General features: G+C 44.8%; 1 protein-coding gene across 10 annotated transcripts in view; it reads left to right on the forward strand.

Moving 5' to 3' along the window:
• The window catches only part of LOC121166533 (disks large-associated protein 1), a 316,740-nt gene that overhangs the window by 112,896 nt on the left and 178,986 nt on the right, over nucleotides 1–24,858 (forward strand). For all 10 annotated transcript variants that reach the window (XM_040995705.1, XM_040995704.1, XM_040995706.1 and 7 more), the window contains exon 3: nucleotides 21,860–22,037. In XM_040995705.1, the coding sequence (XP_040851639.1) occupies nucleotides 21,860–22,037 (178 nt within the window). The remainder of the gene's footprint in view (nucleotides 1–21,859; nucleotides 22,038–24,858) is intronic.

The raw sequence follows: 24,858 nt of genomic DNA on the forward strand, positions 1-24,858 counted from the left end.
GATAAGACACTGTGGTCTGTGTTTGCTGTCAGCATCAGGGGGTCTCTCTGCAGACCACTGGAACCTGGGCTTCCCCTCAATGGCTGGGGTCACATGGAATCCAGGAGCCCCACCCCGCCCTGCAGCCTCTTAGACTCCTCAGCTCACCTTAGTGGAGGGTGGGAGAATCCGTCCTGCCACCCAGGGCCTATCCTGGCACACATGTTTCTGTCTCAGAAATAGAAGCCAGTCTCCTTCCAATGTGTTCCCCCATCCTGGACTTTTGTGGGTAAACATGAGCCCAGCCACCTATGTAAGCACGCATGCGTGGAAACTGCGGGCCCTGCCTGGGTGAGCACACAGGAGACCTCATGTCACCAGTCCCACGGGGCAGCCCCTCTCCCAGGGCATTGTCAATCCTAATATAATTTCATTTGTTCCTTAGTCCCCATCTTTAGCCTTCTAGTCTCACAAACACAGCCGCTGGGCTCCGATGTCTTCTGCCCTGGCGCACGCTGTGGGTTCTGTCACCTCTCCACACTACAGGGCTCTCTCCACCTGGGCATTCTGCTGAAAGTCCCAGACACCAGGGAGGACTATTCCTGCAGCCCACACTCTAGTAATAACATTTCTTCATTGCTAACCTAGATCCTTCCATCAAAAGCTCTGTTCTTCCTATGTCAGCTGAAATGAGAGACATGACCCGCTTTTTATGTGCATCGTAACAGGAAATTAGTCCATGACTCGTTCAGTTCTGCATAATGAAGTTAATTAGTTGTAGTGTCTTTCATCAGAATTCCCCAGGAGTGAGTCTCATGGATGGTAGCACTAAGGGAGGAACTGGTAACGAAGCAAAAACCTACGGAAGGTGTGTGAGAGGCCGCTTCCTTCAGGAGATCCAGCCCGGTCAGGTTCTGCGAACACACACTCAGCAGACCATCTCTTGGACTCCCATATTGGACCTGAAGAACTTGTCCTGGTCAGACATTTCCTCTGGATATTCAGGGACCAACTCTAATTGGTTTAAATTTGCTTTTGCTTTACTGAAGGCAGCAGTATTTTATAACATCAAAAGGCAAGGTACTTGCCCGACCAGCTCCTGCTGAGCCATTCTAACAGATGGTTGGTTTGCAACACTTCTCAGAGTCAAAACAGACTCTACTCCAGACACCCCAGGAATGGCATTTATGTCTTTTTACTAAAGGTAATTATCATAACCATATTTTAAAATTTTGAAGTCAAGAAACTTGTTTTCAGGACTCTTAAGAAATTTATTCTGAGACATAAAGTTGAATCATCCATCTTCTCTGTCCAGATATGGGTGTATATTCCTATAGCATTTTGATTTTTATTAAATTGTCTATACATTTTTTACTTTGATGTGGTCCCTTTGGTTGTCCTTGACTCGGTCACTGTGGGCCACAGGGCCTGGTTTGAAGGAGCTCATACCTATTGAGGCTCTAATTTCTTATAGAGCATTAAATCTGTAGACAATGTTTCCCTCTGAGCATACACTCTCTCGGCCATGCTTACAAACGAGTAACTCTGAGTTATCACCCAAATACACACAAACTTAAATCTATGGGGCCTTGAACATTATGCCATTACACATTTATAACAAAAAAATGTTCCCAAGGGTGTTTTTGAATTGGTTTTTTGAAATGCCAAATGAGTAGATGTCACATAATTTGGTTTTGATTATGTTTCATATTCAGCATTAGAGAATTAAGGTGATGTCCCCACCGAGAAATGCTGCCACTGGCAACAGGGGAGGTAGGAGTGAGGAGAGAAAGCATTTTTGCTTTTAGCTAGTAATGGAGTGAACATGACCCCGAGAGTAGCCATGGCCCCTGAGCAAGGAAATTTAGACTGAATTGATGTGAAAAAAAAATTAGTCATTGTTTGTTCCTCCCAAAAGCCAAGGTGTTGGATCTGTGTTGGAGCCAGGTTAGCTCGAGAGATGAATAATCAGTAAACTGCTGAGTGGCTGTCTAGGATCGTGAGACAGGGAGCTTCAGGTGATGGTTGTAACAATAGTAACTTAACAAAGAGAACAAGTACTTCCCTTAAGATTAATATTGGCATGCCTTCTCTGAAAACTTATCAGTGGTGAATCAGGATGAGGATTACACAGACCTCCCATAGCCTCCGTGTCTCTTTCCTCTACCTGATCGTTGTTCATCTGTCATGTGCCAGGTAGGAGTGGGGGACTCACAGAAATTAAACAGGGTTGAAGGTTGAGGTGAAATGAACATTTGTTCTGGATTCCAAGTTCTAGCTATGCCTCTACCTTTTACCAGACAAGGAATGGGATGAATGGCTGGTGTCCTGGAAGTTCAACTGCATGCTATATATACAAAATTCAGCTCTATCATTGTTTCTGTGACAGTGAACAGGTTAGCTTTAATGGTCATTGAGGTAGTAAGCTATTCATTTGGAATAGTAATAATATGATAATAATAATAGTAATGGAACAAGTCACATAGAAAACACCAACCATAGGCTCTGGTGTGATGGCTCAAGAGCTAAATAAACCCTCACCTTGTAATCACAGGGATCCCTTATAGGCACCAGTTTGTGTCCCAGCTGCTCCACTTCCCTTGCAGCTCTCTACTTATGGCCTGGGAAAGCAGTAGAGGATGGCCCAAAACCTTCAGACCTATTGGGGAAGACCGGAAGAATTCTTGGTTTCTGGCTTTGGATCAGCTAAGCTCCAGCCATAGTGGCCACTTGGGGAGTGAATCAGCAGATGGAAGATCTTTCTCTCAGTATCTCTCTCTCTCTCTGTAACTCTGACTGCACAACAAAAAAATAAATAATTTCTTTTTAAAAAGCACCAACTACAGGACACAGAGCAGTGACCTAGCAGCCAAAGACCTCCCCTTGAATGCACCAGGATCTCATATGGGTGCTGGTTCTAATCCTGGCAGCACCGCTTGCAATCCAGCTCCCTGCTTGTGGCCTGTGAGAGCAGTCAAGGACGGACCCAAAACCTTAGGACTTGCACCCATGTGGGAGACCCAGCAGAAGCTCCTGGCTCCTAGCTTCAGATCGGCTCAGCTCCAGCCGTTGCAATTACTTGGAGAGTGATCCAGCAAATGGAAGATCATCCTCTCTGTCTCTCCTCCTCTCTGTGTATCTGACTTTCCAATAAAAATAAATAAATCTTTAAAAAAAGCACCAACTGTGGAGTCTGACACACTGTAGGTATCATATATGTAGTAATGACCATTGATATCATAGTCATTAAAAACTACCTCTATCTTTAGTACTCTAATCTATGAACTAATGCTGGTCTCACATTTGTTTAATAATTATACTTAAAGAAAGTATGCATATGCTATGCATGCATGCATATAACAATCAATAACACAGTAACTAGAGCCGAATATTTGAAAGTTGTATCAGAAGGGCTGTGAAAAATCTCTTAGTACATAGAAAAAGAATTCAGCATTATTTAACACTTGAATACAGTCTATCCTCAGGACAAAAGACTCCACTGAAAACAATCCTAAAACTCATATGGAAACACTAAAGATCCGAAATACCCAAAGCAGTCTTGAATAATACAAACAAAGGCAGAGCTGTACCAGATTTCAACACATACTGCAGTACTATTACAGCCAAAACAGCAAGAAACTGGCGTAAAAATAGACTCTAGTGCAACAGAACACAAACCTCAGATTTAAGTCCATGCATGTACAATCAACTGATCTTTGACAAATGTACTAAAAACATTCCCTGAAAAAAGGCAGTATCTTCAGTAAATGGTGTTGAGAAAATTGGATTTCCACATGCAGAAATGTGAAACAAGAAACCAACCTTATACCATGTATCAAATCAACTTAAAATGGTGCAAATATCTAAATGAGATGACCTGAAACTATAAAACTATTAGAGAAAAACATTGGGGAAACATTCTAAAGAAACTGGCAAAAAAAATAGGCAATAAAAAAAAACAGACAAATTGGATAATATCAAACTAAGAGCTCCTGTACAACAAAGAAAACAACAGACAAACGAAACAGCTAATAGAATAGGAGAAAATATGTGAGAAAGAACTGACATTCAGAATATATAAGGAGCCGGAAAGTTGAACAATCAGCTAAAAAATGGGCAAAGGATCTGAATAGTCAATTTTGAAAAAGAAGACACACAAATGACTAGCAAACACATGGACACATGTTCACTGTCCCTAAACTGAAAAGAAATGCAAATCAGAACTACAGTGAGGTAGCCTCTCCCTCCAGCTAGAATGGCTAGTGTTAAAAAGTAACAAATAAGTAATAAAATAACAATCCTGACAAGGATGTGAAGAAAAAGAACTCCATTATGCTTTTGGTGGTAATGCAAGCTAAGACAGGCATTACGAAAAACAGAATAGAGAATTCAAAACAAACTAAAAATAGATCTACCGTATGACACAGCTGTCCCACTTCTGGGAATATATTCAAAGGAAATGAAGTCAGCATATGAAAGAGATGCTTGAACTCCATGTTGATTGCAGCCCAATTCATAATAGGAAAGACCTTGAACCGACCTCCAAGCCTATCAACTGCTGACTGATGAAGAAACTGTGGCCTCTCTCGGGCTGGTACCATGGCGTAGTAGGCTAAGCTTCTGTCTAAAAAGCTAGTATCCTATATGGGTGCCGGTTTGAGTTCTGGCTGCCCCACTTTCAATTCAGCTCCCTGCTTATGATGTTGGAAAGCAGGGGAGGGTGGCTGAAATCCTTCGGTTCCTACCCCCACGGGGGAGACCTGGAGGAAGCTCCTGGCTCCTGGCTCCTGGCTTTAGATCAGCTCCACTCTGGCATTTGCAGCCTTTTGGGGAGTGAACCAACAGACAGCAGGCCTCTGTGACTCTCTACTTCTCTTTCTCTCTGCAACTCTGCTTCTCAAAGAAAACAAATTCTTAGAAAGTGTGGCAATACACAGAGAATAGTACTTAATCATACAAAAAATGAAAGCCTAGCATTTGAAATAAAATGGATGGAACCGGAGATCATGAACCACCATGAAATAAAGACCAGGTCCATGTGTTCTCACTCAAGTGGAAGCTAGTAGGTGGGTGTATAGCTTTAAAATGTGTGAATAGCGTAGAATTGTTGTGTAGATAGTTGTAAAGATTGTCTTCACCACTCCACCTCCCATGTTATAATTTATCCTTCTTTCCTCACTTTCTGATCCCTGTCATGAGTCCCACATCACATGGTATTGGTGTCCCTGCTTTCAAGAAAAATACTAGCAATGTGTGCATCTGTAATACTTACATGTAAAAATGAAGTTGACAAAATGTTTCTAAAACTAAAAATAACTATTTTTCAGGGGGAAAAAATGGGAGCCAGGGTTCTGATCACTTTGGGGTAGAGAATAAAATTAACAGGAACCTCTGGTTCCACTCTGCAACCATTTTTTCTGATACTTTATTTTTACATAGTTGATTAGGGTGATAAGGGTTGAGGGCTACAGGAAGGTGGATGTGACCATTATTTCCATATTTTTTTTTCCTTCCTGTATCCGGGGAAGCGGGGATAAGGGAAGAAGCCACACCCAGCCTCTCAAATGCCTCTGTACTCTGGAATGGAGGACAAGCACCCAACACCATCCCAGGGTCCCAATATGGAGCATGCTCTGAGGGTCTTGCTGAAGAGGTTTTAATAGTTCAACAATTTTGAATTACTGCTGATTTTGCCATCCCAAGCATGATGAAATCTCTCCAGAATCCACTGTTTGACATAGTCCACCTTAGAGTCCCCATTTCCCAGATATTCACTGCCAACTTTTGGCTGGGGTAATTGAGCAATTTGTTTTGTCCTCCATCCTCTGTGATGGTACCAGGCTTCTTCTGCAGACTACAATGTACTGTCATTTCCTCCATGTGCACCTGGATGTGCTGTCCACTGCTCCGCCTAAGCCACTGAGGAGACCCAGCTGACATAGGCACTCCATGGCCAGACTATGGAACCTACAATTCTCTCCAAGGTTGGGATTCTGAGTCCAACAATTCTGTTGGGGGAATCACCGAAGAAACTTCATCTGAGATGATCCCAGAGCTGATTCTTTTGTGTGGTTGCCAGTACAGGATCCGGCATAGTCCGTCACCCCAATCAGCTTATGCAAATGTTTGTGGTTGCATTTACTGGGTCGGTTTTGTTTCCAGTCCTGTCATCTACACAAACCAATGGGAGTGATCCAAACCCAGCTCAATCCTACCACACGCTTGTCCCTCACACAAACCAATGGGAGTGAAGCAATCAACAATAACCCCCACCAGGCCTGCCCCCTACCCTGGTTCCTGTGCTTGCCAGTATGTACAGCAGACTGGTCCAGTCTGTCCCACATCCCATTAAGCTCTCATACATGTCAATGGGCATTGAAGTCTAATTCAATCTAGCCATCCCCACCATCCAGCCCACACAACAGCTGGAGGGTGTCACTCTCTGTCTTGCCATGCCTGCCCCAGTCCTGGTTCTCATGCTTACCAGTGGGAGTGGCAACCCAGGAAAGAGGTACCCACTGTTTCACTACTGGGCCCACTCCGACTCTAAGACCTTGTACTCTCTAGGTGGTTCTGCAGTTTAACTTGACAAATTCTGCCCACCCCCGTGCCAGCATCTGCCGGCTAATGCTGTGGCATAGCCCAGCCAATCCACACCTACTCTGGCTTATGCATGTACCAGTAGGTACCGTCAGCCCAGCCTGGCTCTCACACAAGCCAGCTCACATGCAGGTCATCAGGTGTTATAGCTCTGCCAGAACAGCTCTGGCACTCACCAGTGGAAGTAGTGGTCCAGTAGGGGAGTCCCACATAGCCCCCTCTAACAGGTTTGCCCTCTCCCTCGGGTCTCATAACTGCTGGTTGGGCACTGCTGCCCAGCCTGGCATGGCCCATCTCATCTCGGCATTTGCTAGCAGGTGCTATAACATGGTCGGGCCCAGCCCACCCCTAATTCCAATTCATGCTGATGGGGGCTACAGGCTGGCTAGCCCAGATGGTCTCCAGTCCCGGCCCTCATGTTAACTGGCTTGTGTTGCAGCCAAACCCAGCCTGACCAGCATTCCATTCTGGTGCTCAGATTCACTAGTGGGTAAAATGAAATGGCCCAGCATGGTTTGCAGCCAACCTGTACCAAATGTATGCTGGTGTGTACCATTCCCTGGCCTGGTCTGGACTGCTCCCTATCATGGTTCTTGCACTCACCTGCAGGGACTGTGTCCCAACAGAGGAGTTCCTCAAGTTCCTCTGTCAGAACCTCTCCCAGTGCCAGATCTCTCACACACCCATGGGTTCATAGATAGTTCTGCTTAGTCCATCTCCTGCCCTAGCAGGAACAGTGGCCTTTCTTGACTGACCTTCACCCATTCTGTTTTCTACTTTAAAAAGTAAAAAAGTCAACTTACAGCCTGTGCACTCTTGCATATCTATCATATGTCAGTAAAAGCCACTTTCGATAGAGCACCAGTCAAGTAATGGAATAACTGTCCCACCAGCACCATCCTCTTCCATGATCAAGATCTCTTTTTGGTAGGAAGAGGTGCGACTGTAGCCAGCAAGTCAGGCCCTTCCAGCAAGATGGATCCCTCTCATTCACAATACAGGACTGCAGCCCACCTCAAATGCAGCTTCCTAAGCCATCCTAGACCCAGCCACTCCCAAGTGAGCAAAAGGCACTCCAGCCTTCCTTCCAATCACGATGCTGCATCTGATCTTCATTCCACAAAGGGCTTCTGCACACTCTTGCTCCTAAGATTCCCCTCCTCTCAAGTCTTTGTCACACTACCACACATCCTGCCCGAGGCAGCGCCTTGCAACAAGGAGAGAGATATGCCTTTGGTTGTCTCCCAGACACGAGCTACTGCCCAAGCTCTCGTAATGGTTAAAACAGCTCATCAAAGCTCACCGTGTTCTGGCACTCACCTAGAGGAATAATCTGGCAGGGAGTATTTGAACAGCTTCAAGTTGCTACCCAAACCCAGAAGTTGGCAGTTGTAGTAGAACTTCCCCAGACAGCTGCTCAACATTATTTCCAATAAACAGGTGGATGGAGGTGGGTGGCAGCTGCTGGGAGAACGTAGGGGAAAGAAGAAATCTAATGCGGGCGTGAAGATTTGGCAAACAATCTCATTTCTCAGGTTGCAGTCCCAATCAGAGAAAAGAGAAAACTGTGTTAATTCTTTCTGCTAACTTTTAAAAAATATTTGCTGTTGATTAAAAGATGCAGTAACACAAAGAAAGAGAAATAGATCTTCCTTCTGCTGGTTCACTCCGCAAGTGGCTGACAGAGCTAGGCTGGCCCAGGCTGAAGCCAGAAGCCTGGAATTCTATGCAGGTCTCAGTTTGTGTCAGTCCCATCTGTCTGTTAATCTTTAACTAGCAATTATAACTGACAACTTCTGACTGTTGGTTACACTGAAGTTTCAACAAAGAGTCTGAATCTGCTTCCCTCTGATCTACTTCAATCAATGCAGCACCAGCCTTCAGTACATCCAGAAGAAAACAAGATAAAATCAGAAAGAGATAACATTTAGGATTCCACACTCAAGAAATTCTGAAGGGCCTGGCCCGATAGCCTAGCAGCTGAAGTCCCCACTTTGCACGCACCGGGATCCCATATGGGCACCTGTTCTAATCCCGGCAGCCCCGCTTCTCAACCAGCTCTGTGTTTGTGGCCTGGGAAAGCAGTCGAGGACGGTCCAAAGCCTTGGGACCCTGCACCCGTGTGGAAGACCCAAAAGAGTCTCCTGGCTCCTGGCTTCGGATCGGTTCAGCTCTGGCCATTGCAGCAACTTGGGGAGTGAATCAGAAGGTCTTCTCTGCCTCTCCTCCTCTGTGTATCTCTGACTTTCCAATTAAGATAAATAAACCTTTAAAAACAAAATTCTGAAGTCTTGTATTATAATACACACGGGAGTGCAGACAGGTGGTTGGTATGGCCATAGAGGCCACTTGAGTTGCCTGCATCCTCTGTGGAATGTCTGGTTTTGAATTCTGATCAGTTCTTTACTCCAGCTTCTCTGGGAGGCAGCAAGTGATGGCTCAAGTGCTTGGGTCCCTGCCACCCATGTGAGAGGGCAGGCTGCTTTCCCAGCTCCTGGCTACAGCCTGGCCCAGCACTGGCCGTGGGAAGCATCCCGATGCCCCTCTCCCCCCAGATGCTGGATGCACATTAGATGAAGATGCATCAGAAGTGGAGCTGAAACTCACACCCAGCATGGAATGCAGGCATCTTGAGTGGCATCATAGCCGCTGTGCCATAGCAAGTTGTGTGTGCAAGAATCCACTGGGGGTCCTGGTATGGGGCTGCTTCTCCACAGAAGGGCTGAATGGGGCTAAAGTTCTGTGTTCCCAGCAAGCTCCGGGTAGTGCCGCTGCCACCATCCGAGGATTACATTCTGAGAAACGTCCTTTCTTTTCTTCTTTTTTTAAAATTAATTATGTTGCATTATGTGACACAGTTTCATAGGTTCTGGGATTCCCCCATCCCCTCCCTGTGCCTTCCCCCCATGGTGGATTCCTCCACCTAGTTGCAGTATTACAGTTCAAATTAAGTCCAGATTCTTTCATTGTAGTCATATACCAAGCATAGAGTCCAGCTTCTTATTGTCCAGATAATTTCTATTGTCCAGATAATTTCAACAGTTTCTTGGGGAGATCTTCTCTGATCTGAAGGCAGAGCTGGCAGAATATCATCCCGATCAATTAAAAGCCCCAGCACAACATCAACAACAATTTACAACATTATGGAATTAATTGACATGGTATTGAGTAATCAATATGTTATAACAGTGCAAGTTCTTAACCACATCCTGTGACTACTTCATTGACCCTTCAATTTTTGTTTGTACACAGAACCAGCTGCTATACACCTTAAAGTGGCTATAGCGTACTATTCAGCTGTCTCGTGTCTGTTTTCATTTTAGTATTTAGCAGTTTATTGTGTTGACGCATAATTTTGCTTGTAGAAAATGAAGATGAAAAGTTGTATTCTGACCTTCAAAAGATTTTAAGATCCACACATGTTTTTTCACAATAAACATTTTCAGTAAGTGTTTGGAAGCTCCTTCGTGTATGCAATTTCAGTTAAGTTTGCACCAAAACAAATCTTTCATTTCGTTCTGCTTTGTCCTGCACGTTTGGAAAGTCCCTCACATATTCATGCATCTGTCTTATCTCATATATATCCTTGCATTCCTCTCACAAGTTTGCCCATTAACACCTGAAATCACAGAAATGGTACATCAGAAGGGCAGGGGTATTCTTTGATATGTAGATGCCTATCTCATAATTAAAATAAGGCAGTAGCCAGTTGGAGCTTTTTTAAGATTTGGGACAGGTTGTTGTGAGTGGATGCTACATCTAGTCAGATCTGCAACTAAACCAGCTAGAACTTCTCAGAGCCTAGTTGTTCATCTCATCTCTCAAAAGCACAGCTTTAGCAACCCAGATCCCTAACACAGGTAGCTCGGATTCCTTTGTTAAGTCACCCACAGCAAGAAGGTACATTTGTAGATGTTCCCATTACCCTGGATTTCCTAGAAGCCTCTGTTGGAGGTTTGCACATCCTCCAACACCTGGGGTACTGGCTGCCCTGAAGGCGGCTCGACCTTCCGCAACCCTGTTCATTTCTCGGTGTCCACTGCCCCCTGCGGGCTCCCTGCGGAACTGCCTCCTCCACTCGTGGCTGGAGCACGTCTCCTTGGAAACACAGGCTCCTTCTTTCCTTCGCTTAGTGCCACACCATTATCCCCCGCCAACCTCAGTGTGCACAGGAAGGAGCAAGACAGGGCATAAATGCCTTTTTCATCAGAAGAGAGACAAAGGCCAATTAACAACGACCCAGAGAAGAGGAAGGGCCTTCGGGGTTAGCAGAACGAGCATAAAAGGGAAGCTTTGTGTTTAGCTTGTGCCTGACCTCGTAGCCTCCCGCTTTTCTCTTCTCGCACTTCCCCTGCCTGGACTCTGTGGTTTTCCACATCAGAGTATGTGTGAGCTCTTCTGTTGCTGTAATGGGAGAGTCCACTGTGACCAGGAAGATATTGTCCCTGTTGATGTGTTAGCACTTTGAGGGGTTCCTCCATAGCAAAGTGAACCATCCTCCATGGATACGTGTTAGCTTTATCCTGGTGCAAAAGTGACTAGCATTTACCATGGCACAAAGGTGCCACCGGCGGTAGAAGCCATCTTTGCAACACCTAATCGCCTCTAGCAGCTCTGTCCACTGCCCCCAGTACTAATTACCATGATCTCTGTGCCCAGCCGATGAGCTCAGCGTACGTGGGGTGACTCTAGTGGAAACGATTGGTGCTTATTTGCTTTCTGCTTTAAAGTATGGTTCTGCCTGAAGTCGGGGGTAGTTATGCTTTCCGTTCAGCATCTGTGGACTTCATGGTTGCTCACGTTTCCTGGTAAACTGTTTATGTTGTTGTTGTTTTCATTTTTATTCTGGTGAATGGATACTATAAGTTTCAAAGCTGGTGCATTTCTACAGCCAGAGCAGCTATAAAATAGCCAATGTGTGCACCTTATCACATCAGAATTGAATTTTTTAAAAAGATTTGTTTATTTTTATTGGAAAGTCAGATACACAGAGAGGAGGAGAGACAGAGAGGAAGATCTTCCGTCTGATTGGCTCACACCCCAAGCGGCTGCAACAGCTGTAACTGAGCCAATCCGAAGCCAGGAGCCGGGAGCTTCTTCTGGGTCTCCCACACGGGTGCAGGGTCCCTAGGCTCTGGGCCGTCCTTGACTGCTTTCCCAGGCCACAGGCAGGGAGCTGGATGGGAAACAGGACCGCCAGGATTAGAACTGGCGCCCATGAGGGATGGTGAAAACTTTAACCAGTAAGCTATGGCTGTGGCCACTTGCACCTAGGTCTGCATGTGGCTACAAGGAGCTGCAGGAGCAAGTGATGTGTCTGGGATATATTCAGCAGTTGGGTCGTTAGAATCTACCTGTGCTCTCAGCGGCTTGGAGGAGACATAGAGCCCAGAGTGGGCATCATGGCTTCAGGAGCTGAGCCTCCACTTTGGAATACGTGTGATGAGAATGGATATCCTTGGTTTGTTCCTGGGCTTGAGGGAAAAAGATTGAATCTCTCACCATTAAATAGTGCAGAAGTAGCAAGTCTCTTTAGATGTTTTTGTCTATTAAGAATGTTTTCTTCTGATTTGTTTTTCTAAGAGTTTTTTTTAACATAAATAAGTGTTAAATTCTGTCAAATACGCTTTTGCACCAATTTATAGTCAAATCACTGTCTTCTTCACCTATTAATAGGTGGGGTCCACTGGATAGGTTCCAGGTATTAAATGAGCCTTGTAGCCTTGCAAATGGAATACTCCATGTAAGTAGAATAAATTCCATTTAGTCATAATGCAAAATTCTTTTTTGTTTATCACCAAATCCCACTTGCCAATAGTTTGGGAACTTTTGTCTCTTTATTCACAAGGTCTGCAGTGTTCGTCTTTGCTAGTGTCTTGATCTGCCTTTTTTTTTTTTTTTAGGGTTATACTAGCTTCATAGAACAACATTTTTGGAAACCCTACTCCCTTTTTATTTTCCTTTTCAATGGTTGTCATTTTTTAAAGTATAGTAAAATTTTCCTATGAAGTTTTCTGGACCTGAAGATTTCTTTTTTAGGATGTTTCCAATTAAGATTTCGATAACCTCAAGAATTATATCTATCTTGTTTCAAATGGGCTGAGTTTTGGTAATTCGTGTTTTTAAGGAATCGATTCATATCATCCGAGTGGTCAAATTTCTATGGGTAGAATTGCTCAGAGGATCCCTGATATCTACAAAGCCTGAACGGACATGTCATTTCATTTCTAAGACTGATGTTACGTCTTCTCTTTGATTCTTTGTCCAGCTTTCAAGGGTTTGGTCATTTTAGTGCTTTTTTGCAAGAACCAGATATTTGTTGCGTTGCTTTTCTGTTTTTCTCCTTTCGATTTCGATGGTTTCTACTCATCTCTTCATTATTACCTTCCTTCCACTTGTTTTCTGTTTACTCTGGAATCCTTTTGTAAGTTTATAAGGAAGAGCCTTTATTATTTAAAACTTTACGCAGTCATAACTCTGTCCAACATTATAACTCTGCACTATTATAACTCTGTCCAACAAATCTTAACGTGTTGTATTTTTATTTCTCTTCAGTTCGATGTTTTTATTTGTTTTCCTCAAGACTTCCTCTTTGACCTCAAGTTTTTTAGTTTCATGGCAACTTCAACAGATGCTCTTCTTATCTTTCTGTTACTAATTTCTTGTTTGATCTCATTGTGATTGGAAACTATACTACATTTGTTTGTTGCTGCTCTGAATCTAATGTTGCAGAGCCTAGAAAATTCAAGAAAAGAATATTAGAATTCTGGGTGTCACGGGAATCTAAATATGATGGATGAAAATCATATTTGACACACTGGGCAAACAGTATTTAATGTTGGCAACTTGTATGCCTGGCACATTAGCAGGGAAAGGACTGAACAGTCATTTGGCACAGGACCCACTCTGTAACTGACATGGACTGTCCCAGCTTCCAGCACATGGCTTTGAACAGAGTGAGACTATGGTGTCTCACGTTGTCCCTAGCTGAACAGTCAGAAACTGCCCAGCAGCAGCAGCACCTGACATACTGTTGAAATACCACTTGGGACACCAACCCTTACCAGAGTGCCTGGTTGGAGCCCTGGGTACCTGGCTTCATTTCCAAACCAATTTTCTGCAAATGCACACTCTGGGAGCCAAAAGCTGATGTTTAGGCCTCTGTGACTCAAGTAGGAAACCTGGAACAAGTTCCAAGCTTCTGCTTTGGGCCTGATCCAGCCTTGGTGGTTGTGGGCATTTCAGGAGGGTATCAGTAGATGGTAGGTCTCACTATGTCCATTTGCACCCATCTCCCTGTCTACCTTTCAACAAAATGAAAATGAACAAGAAAAAATTGTAAAGAAATCCCAAACAAATGAATCACTTTCTCTTCTGTAAAGTTCACGAAGCAAATGAAAAAGTTCAGCACAAATAAATCTGCAGAATTCGTCCCTCAATTCCCTTTCGCCTAACCCTGAACCCTGGGCTCCCAGGGGAAAGCAAGGTTCTACAACGTTTGACAACTGCTTTGTATCCCAGAAGTAATGCTAAAATTAATCCCTACCGACACTCCGATGTTAAATATGTATGAAGGAAGACCATTGAAGAATACAGCAGGGATGTATAGGAGCTACTTCCTTCATTTGTCATCTTAAGCTTTGGAGATTTGTCAGAACCTGTGTTCTTCTTTGCGATTGATGGGTGATGGAATCAACCCTTTTGTGAAGCCAGACTCCTAAGAAACAGGAAAATGAGCAAAGAGGGCCCAAAAAGCAACTCTACGTGGCTGGCACTGCAACTATCTGGAGCAAAGGAAGGAAAGTTAGGCACCTGCCGTCCCGCTCTGTTTTGCAAGTACTTGCTGTTCAGGGGATGCTAGATGTCACCAGGAGAATTACTCTAAGTGCCAGCCATCTCTGCTACAGCACCATAGAAATCAGAGCTCTCGTTTACATTATAGAAGCCTGAAGCCTGTTTCTATCCTTTCCCCAAAACCATTCAAATCTTTAACAAGGCCAAGATGTAATATCCACTGTCCAGATTCTTATTGGTTGGTCTTTGACAGACAGGTGTATCCTGCGTAGACTTTTATTCCAGTAATGATGTTACAATAAAGTGGTGGGAACAGTCACCCTTGCCTCACTCAGCCTTGCAGATAATACCTTGGTCTTCCATTATTACCTATTGGGCAATGGTGGATGACATTTATCAGATTAATAACCACAGAAATTCCCCTTTATTTCACATTTATCCAAGGTCTATAACAAGAATGGTTATGGGGCTTTGTCAAATATTTTGTCTACGCGTAGTGAAAGAACCCTGTGGTTTTGATCTTTATTCCATTCATTGATTTTAGTTGCTAAATCAGCCCTTTATTTCGGAAATAAGTAAGAGTTGATCATAATGTGTAATCTCTGCTGTGTGTTGTTAGATTGAGTTTAGTAACTGCTTTGTTGAGTTTTGTCCTAGATTACTGAAGATTATCTGTCTGTGGTCCTCTTTCCTTGACTGTCTTTGTTCTTGGCAACAGAGTGCAATTCACTAGCTGTGTGAATTGGGCCTGGAAGTATCTCTTCTTTCCATGTTTTCTGAAAAGCATTTTGTATACTCATATTATTTAAAATGTTTGATGCATTTCCACCAGAAATCATCTGGACCCAGATTTCACTTTATGGAAAGATGCTTTGGTATGGTTTAGAACTCTTAGCCTTCTCTGATTTTGTATTCACTGAGTCTGTTTTGGTAATTTTGCTTTGCTAGAAATGAATCCATTTTGCCTAGGATTTTTAATTTAGTATTCTCTTGTAGTGCTTTTAATTTCAAACACAAGTCATAATGTTTCCTCTTTTATTCTTAATATCGATCATTTTTTCTTTTAGCTCAAGCGTTGAGTTTTGTCAAAGAACTAACTTTTACTCAGGAACTTTTTTTCTGTTTCATTCTTCATTATTTATAGCTATTGTATTTGTCCTTCCACTTGCACTGCGTGTATTTAAATTGCTCTTCTTTTTCAAAACTGTTAAGGTGATAGCTTAGGTGTTTTTAGATTTATTTACTTATATGAACAGCAGAGTGATAGAATGGGAAGGAGAGAAAAACAGAGAGAGAACTTCTGATTTGCTCCATCAAATGGCAAGAGCTGAGCCAGGTCAAAACTAAGCATCTCGACACTTCAGTATGTCTCCTTCATGTGTGAAGGGGACCCACACACTTGGGCCATCGTTTGTTCCTCGTAGAAACCTTAACAGAAGTTGGATGAGAAGAACCGAGGAGCCAGGACTCCGGTCAGGCACACCCATGTGGGAAGCTGGCACCCCAGGCAGGATCTTACTCAGCACCACAGTGCTTACCCTAAAAGCATAGATTATTGATTTCAGAACATTTCCCTTTTGTTACTATGTAAGTTTTTAAAGCTATTAACTTCGCAGTTTTCAGTTGCTTTCATTACATGTCATAAATTTTGATATATTAGGTTTTCATCTTTGTTCACTTCACAGTACTTTCTAATTTCCCTTGTAACTTTAAAATGGATTTTTCTCTGCGTTCATTTATTTGAGCAATTCTTAATTTCTTTGTAAAAAAAAAACCATGGGTTTTATATAAATGGATCATTTAATTTTCAAATCATGGGGTTCCAAAATTCCCTGCTGTTATTGACTTCCAATTTAGATCTTTTATGGTTAGAGGACATGCTTTATGTAACTTCAGGCCTCTTAAATTTATTCAGACCTTGTTTTACAGCCTAGTATGGGGTCTGTGCTAGAAACGCTCCGTGTGTACATGAGAAAAGTAAATGTGTGTTTCCTCATTGTCTTCAGAGGAGTGTTCTCCGCAGGTCGCCTGGGCCTGCTTGGCTGGTGGAGTTGTTCGGGTGTGCGGGATCCTTGCTGATTTTCTGTGAAATAATGTGATGCTATATTGGGAGTCAAGTATTCAAAACTGCAGCTACCATATCTGAGTTCCGACTTTCTCTCCTTAACTCTGCCCAGATCTTTTATTTTGGGAAGCAAAGGGAAAGAGTGACAGAGAAGCAGAGAGATGAAAGAGAGCAAGTTATTTTAGATACAGAAATAAATGCTGTAAAATCTATCATTCTAGAGCATTTTGCATGTTTTAAATATTATTTTAAACTTACATGAGTAGTGGTATGCAGTTTTTCCCCAAATGGGTGCACAGCTCGTCCAACTCCATTATTAAATGGCGATCTTTTCCCGCGCTCACTTGAACTGTCCGTCTTTGCGACGTGACGCAATTCACGTTCCTTTTATGTTGTTCTCATTTGTCCCACTGGTTTATCCATCCCTTCACTCTCACCACACTGCTTTCATCCTTGTCACTGCACAGTTTAGTTGAGATCTGATGAAAGGCATCCCCGGCCCCTCAGTTTTCAATTGCTCTTCTTTTTTGCTGTTCTTTATCCTCCCCCATCTTCCTGTTCGCCTTCCACATCAAACTTGCCAGTGCGTGCTGAAGTCTCTGCCCTTCTCAAGAACTACTGCCACCTGCTGTTGGGTTATGGCAGTGCTGCAGCCGCGCTGATGGGCTCACCTCCTCCAGCTTTTGCCCACTGTAAACAACCCTCATATGGAAATCCAGTCATTGTTTATAGCAGCTTACTATTATGAATCATGGGAATCCCAAGTAAGCTTTAGTTTTTAAAATAAGCATTTGTCTTTAAAAAGTATATAGGGACTTTTGTTGCAATTGCACAAAGCACAAAAATTAATTTAGAAAAAGTATAAATATTTTATTAAATACAGCATATACATATTTATACTATTTACATTTACCACTTTGAATTTGATTTTAAATGAAGATATCTTCTTGCTTGGACCAGTACTGTGGCATAGCTGGTTAAACTAAGGCTGCAACAATGGCCTCCTATATTGGAGGTTTCAACTCCCAGCTACTCAGCTTCCTGATAATGTGCCTGGAAAGGCAGTGTATATGAACTAAGTGCCTAGGCCCAACCACCCCGTGGAAGACACAGATGGAATTCTTGGCTTCGGATTCCCACCTGGCCTAGACCTGGCTGATGTAGCCATTTGGAGAACAAACCAGCAGATAAAAGATTCCCTCTCTGCTGCCTGCCTTACACGGTAAATAGATTAATGTCTGTATTTTACCTGTGTATACCAACCTTGAGGCTCTCTCATTACTTTCAATGTATTTTTCACTTGGTGCTTTTCAGTTTCATAGGTAATTATTTACTCTATAAACGCGCAAGCTTTATCACTTCCTTTACCACACTGACATTCCTTATTTCTTTTCTAACTGTATTGGCCACGACCTATGGAATCATGAGAAATAAGGACACTATTGCTGGCCATGCATTTTCCTCCTGGAAACTTTATGCTTCTTTTCATCACAAGCGACATTGCACCAAAACTTACAGAAATGTTTTTTAAAGGGGGAGATAAATCACCCTGATTCTTCTGTGAAAACAAACTTTAGAAATTACTATCCCAGCTGTAGGTCACTCTCTAAGTTGCCTTGTACCCAGACAAGTGTCCCACTGCTGGGAGCAAAGTAGCCAGTAGCTGGCAGGCATTCTGGGCCTGATACATGCCAAATTTGTGTTAACCATGCCAGTGTGCCAGCATAATTACTTATTCTTTTTGTTTTTAAGATAAGTGGGGAAGGTGGGGAACTCCAGGCCTAGACACCACCACTCCAACCCCCAGGTGGGAGAGGCCGCAGATTGCCCAGGGGAAGGGAGTCTGGGAACCTGATGGAGTGGGAGTGGCTGAGGGCATGTTTGAGAGGGGAGGAATGATTTCTGGGGTCTTCCATGGACCAGGCCACTGCACTCCCAGGTAGGCAAGCCGCTGAGATGGAGTGTTTCAGAGGGGGAAACTAGAGGACATGTCTGGGTCAGGCCAAGACACCTAGCCACATGGGAGATCTGGGCAAGGCTAGATAGCATCGTCTGCCACCCATTAGTGCATGCAAAAGCTGGGCCAGGGAGCATGCCTGGCTGGGCTGGCTCCTAATACTCACTCAAGAGTGTTGGAGCAGGGAGTGGGCAATGTCAGGCTGGATCATAACACCCATCAGAATGGTCTCACCAGCAGGTGCAGCAGATATAGGGGCAGATTCGGTAAGAGAATTGTGCACTTGCCTCTATGAGACTACAGCACCTGCTAGTTTACTAGAGTGCTGAAGGCTGGAAAAAAGCCAAGCCAGGCTGGACCATGGAACTCATCTGACAGGAACCAACCGGACACTTGTGGAGACTGAAGCTGGGAAAATGCCAACTGGGGCCAGGCTACAGTACCCACTGGTACATGACAGGGTTAGGACTGAGGGTAGACTGTGCCAGGCAGGGCCACTGCCCCTACTGGCATGCATGAGATCCAGGAGCAGGCTTGGTAGGGGAACTTGGGGAACTCCCCTGCTAGTTCACAACTCCCTCGGGAGCGGATGGGAGCCAAGGCTGGGGATGGGCCAGGCCAGGCAATGCTGCAGTACACCTCAGCTTTTGTGTGGACCATGTCTGGGGACAGGCTGGTGGGTCAGACCTTAACACTCAACTGGCACACACACACACACAGAGCCAGAGCAGAGTGTGGGCCATGCCTGGCTGGACTGAGCTGCAACATATATCAGTAAAAGCTGAGACTGTGAGTTGGCCATGCCAGGATGGACAGAGGCACCCACCTACACACACACAAGACCTGGACCTGAGAATGGGCCTAGTTAGGGGAATACGGGGGATTGCCCTGCTAGGCCACAGCTCCGACTAGTAAGTGAAAGAGCTAGGACTGTGGATGAGCCAGGCTGGGCAAGGCTGCAGCACCCATCAGCATGTATGTGGGCTGAGTCTCGGGACAGGCCAATCTCTGCTGGGCTTCAGAATCTGCTGTTGCTCACATGAGCCAGTATTAGTGTGACACAGGCCAAGCTAGGCCCTAGGACCCTCTGGGTAACATGAGAGTCAAGTCTCGGGATGGACCAGGCTGTTAGGCTGTAGCACCCATCAGTGAGAGCTAGAATGAGTGTCCAGTCAGGACAGGCTGCAATGCCAGAACTGGTGAGTGCCGGGACTAGGGGCCAGCCACGTCAGTCTGGGCAACTGCACCCTATGGCACGTATGGGATCTGGGGTTGGGAACAGACCTGGAAGGGGATCCTGCGGAACAGGCTAGACCATGATAGGCTGCAGCACCCATTGACACATGTGTTAGCCAAGGTTGAAGCTGGGCCAGGCAGAGTCAGTCCACAGCTCATTACCAGCATGAGGAAGAACCAGGACAGAAGGCAAGCTAGGCCTGGTTGGACCACAATACCAGCCAGTTTGCATGAGGGCTGGTACTGGAAGTGGGTCAGGATGGGCTAGGCTGCTGCACCTGCTGGTGAGACCTGGAACTGGAGGCAGGCAGGACTAAACCAGTCTGTAGCACCTGCTGACTAATGCGACTGTCTCAGACTGGGCCACAGCACCTGCTGGCACTCACAAGACCGGGGACTAGAAGTAGGGACTCCCTTACTGGGCTGCTGGTCTGGGGGTGGGCCAGACTGGGCTAGGCTGCTGCACTCACTGTTGTGCGTGAGAACCAGATTAGGTGTATGCCAGCCTAGCTTGACCACAGCCCCTGAGCCCCACATGCTGGCAAGTGCCAGGACTGGGTGCAAGTCATATCAGGCTTGACTACAGTACCTCATGGCAGGTACAAGATCCAATTGCCAGGGAACATGCCTGGCAAGGGAACTGTGGGCACTCCCCTGCTAGGCTGCACCTATCACTGGTAAGCACAAGAACCAGAACTGGAGATGGGCCAGAATGGACAAGCTGGTAGCACCTGTCAGCTTACATGAGTGCTGGGTTTGGGGCTGGATCAGGCTAAAGTAAGCCACAGCACCCATGAGTGTGCATGACAGCCAGATGAGATGTAGGCTGGGCTGGATTGGGCAGAGGATGGTACGTATAAAAACCAGGTCTGGGAACATATCTAGTGGGAGTTACTGGGGGTCACCCTGACTAGGCCACAGCATCCACTGGTGTGCATGAAGACCGTGAAGGACTGGATTGGCTGTGCCATTGCACCTGTCAGTTCATGTGAGGTATGGAGATGAGGTGGAACTGACCAAGCTACATTCGCCAGTATGTGTGTTGGCTGGAGCAGGTGACAGACCACACCTGACCCAGTACTGGCTAGCAGTAAGGTTTCTTGGGGGACTCACCAACAGGACTGTCTCAACCCTGGTCATGGGGAGAATCACAGGAAGTGTAGTCCAACCTTGGAGTATATGTTTTAGGTCTGGGCCTCCTCAGTTGCTGATGCCTGTGCAGTGGACAGCATGTCCAGGTGCACAGTGGGGACATGATGGCAGCTCATCTAGGCCAGCAGGATAGAAAGCAGAACAGACTGGACAATTTTCCTGGCCAAGCTTTACAGCATGTTCCTGGATCTGTGGATGCACTAAGGCAGACTTTGTCAATCAGTAGACCTTGGAAAGATTTTCTCAACCCTGGAGCAGTGAAACCAACAACATCTTAGAGTTATCAAAACCATTCAAGTAACACCCTTGGAACACACATCCCCGCATAGGATACTCTAAGGTATCCTCAAAGGACTGTCCCCCACCCCCAGGTGCTGACGTAATTTGGCAACAAGGAGCAGTCCTCTCCTCCTCCCTTGTGGTCTCAGGAATTTAAAAAAAAAAAAAAAGACTGGACCATTGTTCCACCCACTTTCCTTCATAGCTGACCCTGCCCACCTCTGTCCACTTTAATTAGAGGCCCACATGGGCATCCATCCCTCTTAACTATGTAACCAATATTAAAAATAAAAACTTTTAAGCTACTGATGATAAATTGTTGTATATGTGCAAGAACAGTGAGGAAGACTATACGTCAGACTGCTGTGAGTGGCTCCTCGATGCATGTACAAATCTGGAGATGAGAAATGGGGACAGTGAGAGACTCTCTTTGGCTTTGGGCACTTCTATAGCTTGGATTCTTAAAAGGGGCATTTCCAACCTTTCCAACTTTACAGTACATTTTATAATTCATCCAAAATACACCAGGTAGGTGGACACTTTTCTCTGCATGTCAAGATTCAGGCAAATGTGCATTTTTTTAGGTTGCAATTTAAGTTTTGTTCACAACATTCAATCTATTGTCAGCAGATGTTGATTTCCTGTTATAAACCATTTCTCTGAGACCCTGTCATGGAGTTTTGCAATCATAGGAGGGCATCTGTGTCATTTGTTCTGGTATTTTGGGCAAGCACACAAGTGACACACCTACATTGTGGAATATGACTGAGTGCACCTCTTCCATTGTTCTCTTCCAGAATCTCCAATGAACACTCTCCAAAACTCCAGATCCGGAGTCACAGCTACCTGAGGGCAGTGAGTGAAGTCTCTATCAACCGGAGCCTGGATAGCCTGGACCCAGCAGGCTTGCTCACATCACCAAAGTTCCGCTCCCGGAATGAGAGCTACATGCGAGCCATGAGCACCATCAGCCAGGTGAGCACCATCTGGCCGTGAGCCACTAACCATGGGGAGATTGATGGTCATGGAGAAGGCTTCAAGTGGGGAGGGATGAATGCTCACTCAAGACCACTGATGGATCAGATGGCAATTCTGGTCAAATACCACAAAGAGCATGCCACGTGTGCCCAGCACAAGGATCTGACATCACCTGTCTGATATCCCCATCTGCTATCACAATGCAAGGTTCCTCAGAAACTCATCAGTAGTCAGACAGCACTGGCAAATTTACCAAGAAGGAGTTGCTGAGGCTTTGTTGTAAGATGCTTAAAAGAAGGCCCTGCACAGTAGCCTAGTGGCTAAATCCTCACCTTGCATCTACTGGGATTCCATAGGAGCTCTGGTTCATGTCCCAGCTGCTCCACTCCACATCCAACCCCCTGCTTGTGGCCTGGGAGAACAGTCTAGGATGGCCCAAGGCCTTGGGACCCTGCACCCACATGGGAGACCTGGAAGAGGCTCCTGGCTCCTGGCTTCATACTGGCTCAGATCTGGCCATTGTGGCCACTTGTGGAGTGACACAGTGGATCTAAGATCTTTCTCTCTGTCTCTCCTTCTCTCTTTACATCTGCCTTTCTGATAAAAAATAAAATCATTTTTTGAAAGAGATGCTTAAAGAATAGAAATTGAAGATACATGTCATTGGCCAAAGCAAGACAGTGTCTAATAGAATACAAGTATATTCACAGGTCCTAAAGACTGTTGGGAACTTAGTGGGTCAGGCACTGTGCCAGGGCTTTATATTTTCATAAAACTAGTCCTTAAAAACACTTGTAATATGTAAGGAACAAAACGCTAAAGGAGGCTTTGTAGTCATAAAATCATCGACAGCATCCCAGAGTTACGGACAACACAATGTTAAGTAGCCAGGATTCTAAGGAAAATGCTACTGGAAATGATGCCTAACAAATACTCCAAGGGATTTGAACAAAGTAATATTTGATGTAGACTTTGTAATAAGCTAGCCCATAGTATAGTCAAGGAATGACGGATGCTCTAGTGTGGCTGGCATAGTTGTACAGGTTACATTGCGAGATCCCAAGAACACCTGCACATGGCCTTACTTGCCAAACCCAGGAACTAGACTTTATTTGTTAATGAGATTAGGTGAAGATTAATACAACTTCAACTTTCAAACAAGCAAAGGATCTGATCAGAGTTTTCATATAAGACCATTAATGTGGTGGTAAGTGTAGGAGAGATTTAAGGGAATGAGAAGGTAGGGGCTAGTTCAGAAGACACTGTGATTGGCAAGGTGAGAAGCTCTTGGGGATGGGGTGGTGCTGGTGGTGACAGTTATGAAAGTGATGGTGGTGATGCTGGTGGTGGTTGAGGCAGTGGTGATGGTGATATTTTTGCTGTGAGTGGTAGTGATTGGCAAAGGTGCAAGTGCTAATGGTGATGGTGACAGTGGTGGTGAATGGTGCTGCAGATGATGGTGATGATGGTGTTTGAGGTGGTGATGACGGTGGCAGTTAGGATGGTAGGCTGGGGGGGTGCTGCCTTCTGCCATCCCCTCCAGCTAAGATGGATAAAAACCAGTGCCATACCATGGCCACTGGTGGCCATTTCCTTCATCTAGTCACCCTGGGCCATCTCCTGCCAGGGAGTAGTCTGTCAGACTCCCCTCTGACTAATAAAGCCCTTGGACTATTAATTAATTAATCCATAACAAACAAAACAGAAGCAGTATGTGAAAGGTGAGTTAAAACATGTCTCAGAGATTTTTTTTTTTTCCAATGAGTAAGATTAAGCTATTGAATGCATTGGGCCCAGAGATAAAAACAGTTGAATTAAAAAAATTAAAGTCTTGCAAACAAGTTTCCAGTGAAGCTCAGGGCAGTCACTGCTTGCTGAGAGAGGCTGAAACTTCCTAAGATGGGGCACGTGGAGGGTTCCTGAGTGGCCTGTGAAAGTTGTCTGTGGGTCTCAGTGGTGGTCTCAGGGAGGTTTGGCGTATTGTGATTGTGTGTGTGTGTGTGTGTGTGTGTGTGTGTGTGTGTGTGTGTGCTTCTTCATATGGATTTGAAATCTGTATAATACAGTGGAAAGGATGTGAAAGGGAAACTTATTAAAAATTACACATTTAGGGGCTGGCATTTGGTGCAGCAGTTACATTGAAGCTTGGAATAGCCACACGCCATATTAGGTGAATCACACCTCCTCTTCCGTTCTAGCTTCCTGCTGATGTGCAGTCTGGAGGCAGCAGGGAATGGCTCATATAGGTGAATCGTGCCATGCATGTGGCAGAGCTGGGCTGGAATTCCTAGGTCCTGGTTTGAGCCTGTCCCAGCCCCAGATAGTGTGGAACTGTGGGGAGTGAACCAGCAGGTGGAAGACCTCTCTCTCTCTCTCTCCCTCTCCTCCCTGCCTTACAAATAAGTATAGAAATCTGCTATTATCCAGAAATAAATAAATTTTAGTGAACTGAATGATATATGGACACATGCATATATATACATACATATACACATATATGTATATTTACTATATAGTTTGCCTAACCTAACCTTTTACTTTGAATTCACGTCAAATTTGGAAAAGTCACACATATACTACAAAGAACCATATATCCTTACCCCAATTCGGATGTATTGGCTGTTAGAATTTTGGCACTTTCTCCCTCACTGCATTTGATAATCAGTTGCAGGAACCACATCCCTTTACTTCCAAACATACATCTATATATTTCTAATAAACATGGCAGTGTATGGATGCAGGCCATTTTAATATGGGCACATATAATTGTTAGCCCTAAAATGTGCAGGCATTTGGTATCAGCTTAGCTGAAGGGCCT

Source organism: Ochotona curzoniae, unplaced genomic scaffold, assembly GCF_017591425.1.
Source record: "Ochotona curzoniae isolate NIBS_2020 unplaced genomic scaffold, NIBS_Ocur_1.0 patch170, whole genome shotgun sequence".
Taxonomy (NCBI): Eukaryota; Metazoa; Chordata; class Mammalia; order Lagomorpha; family Ochotonidae; genus Ochotona; species Ochotona curzoniae.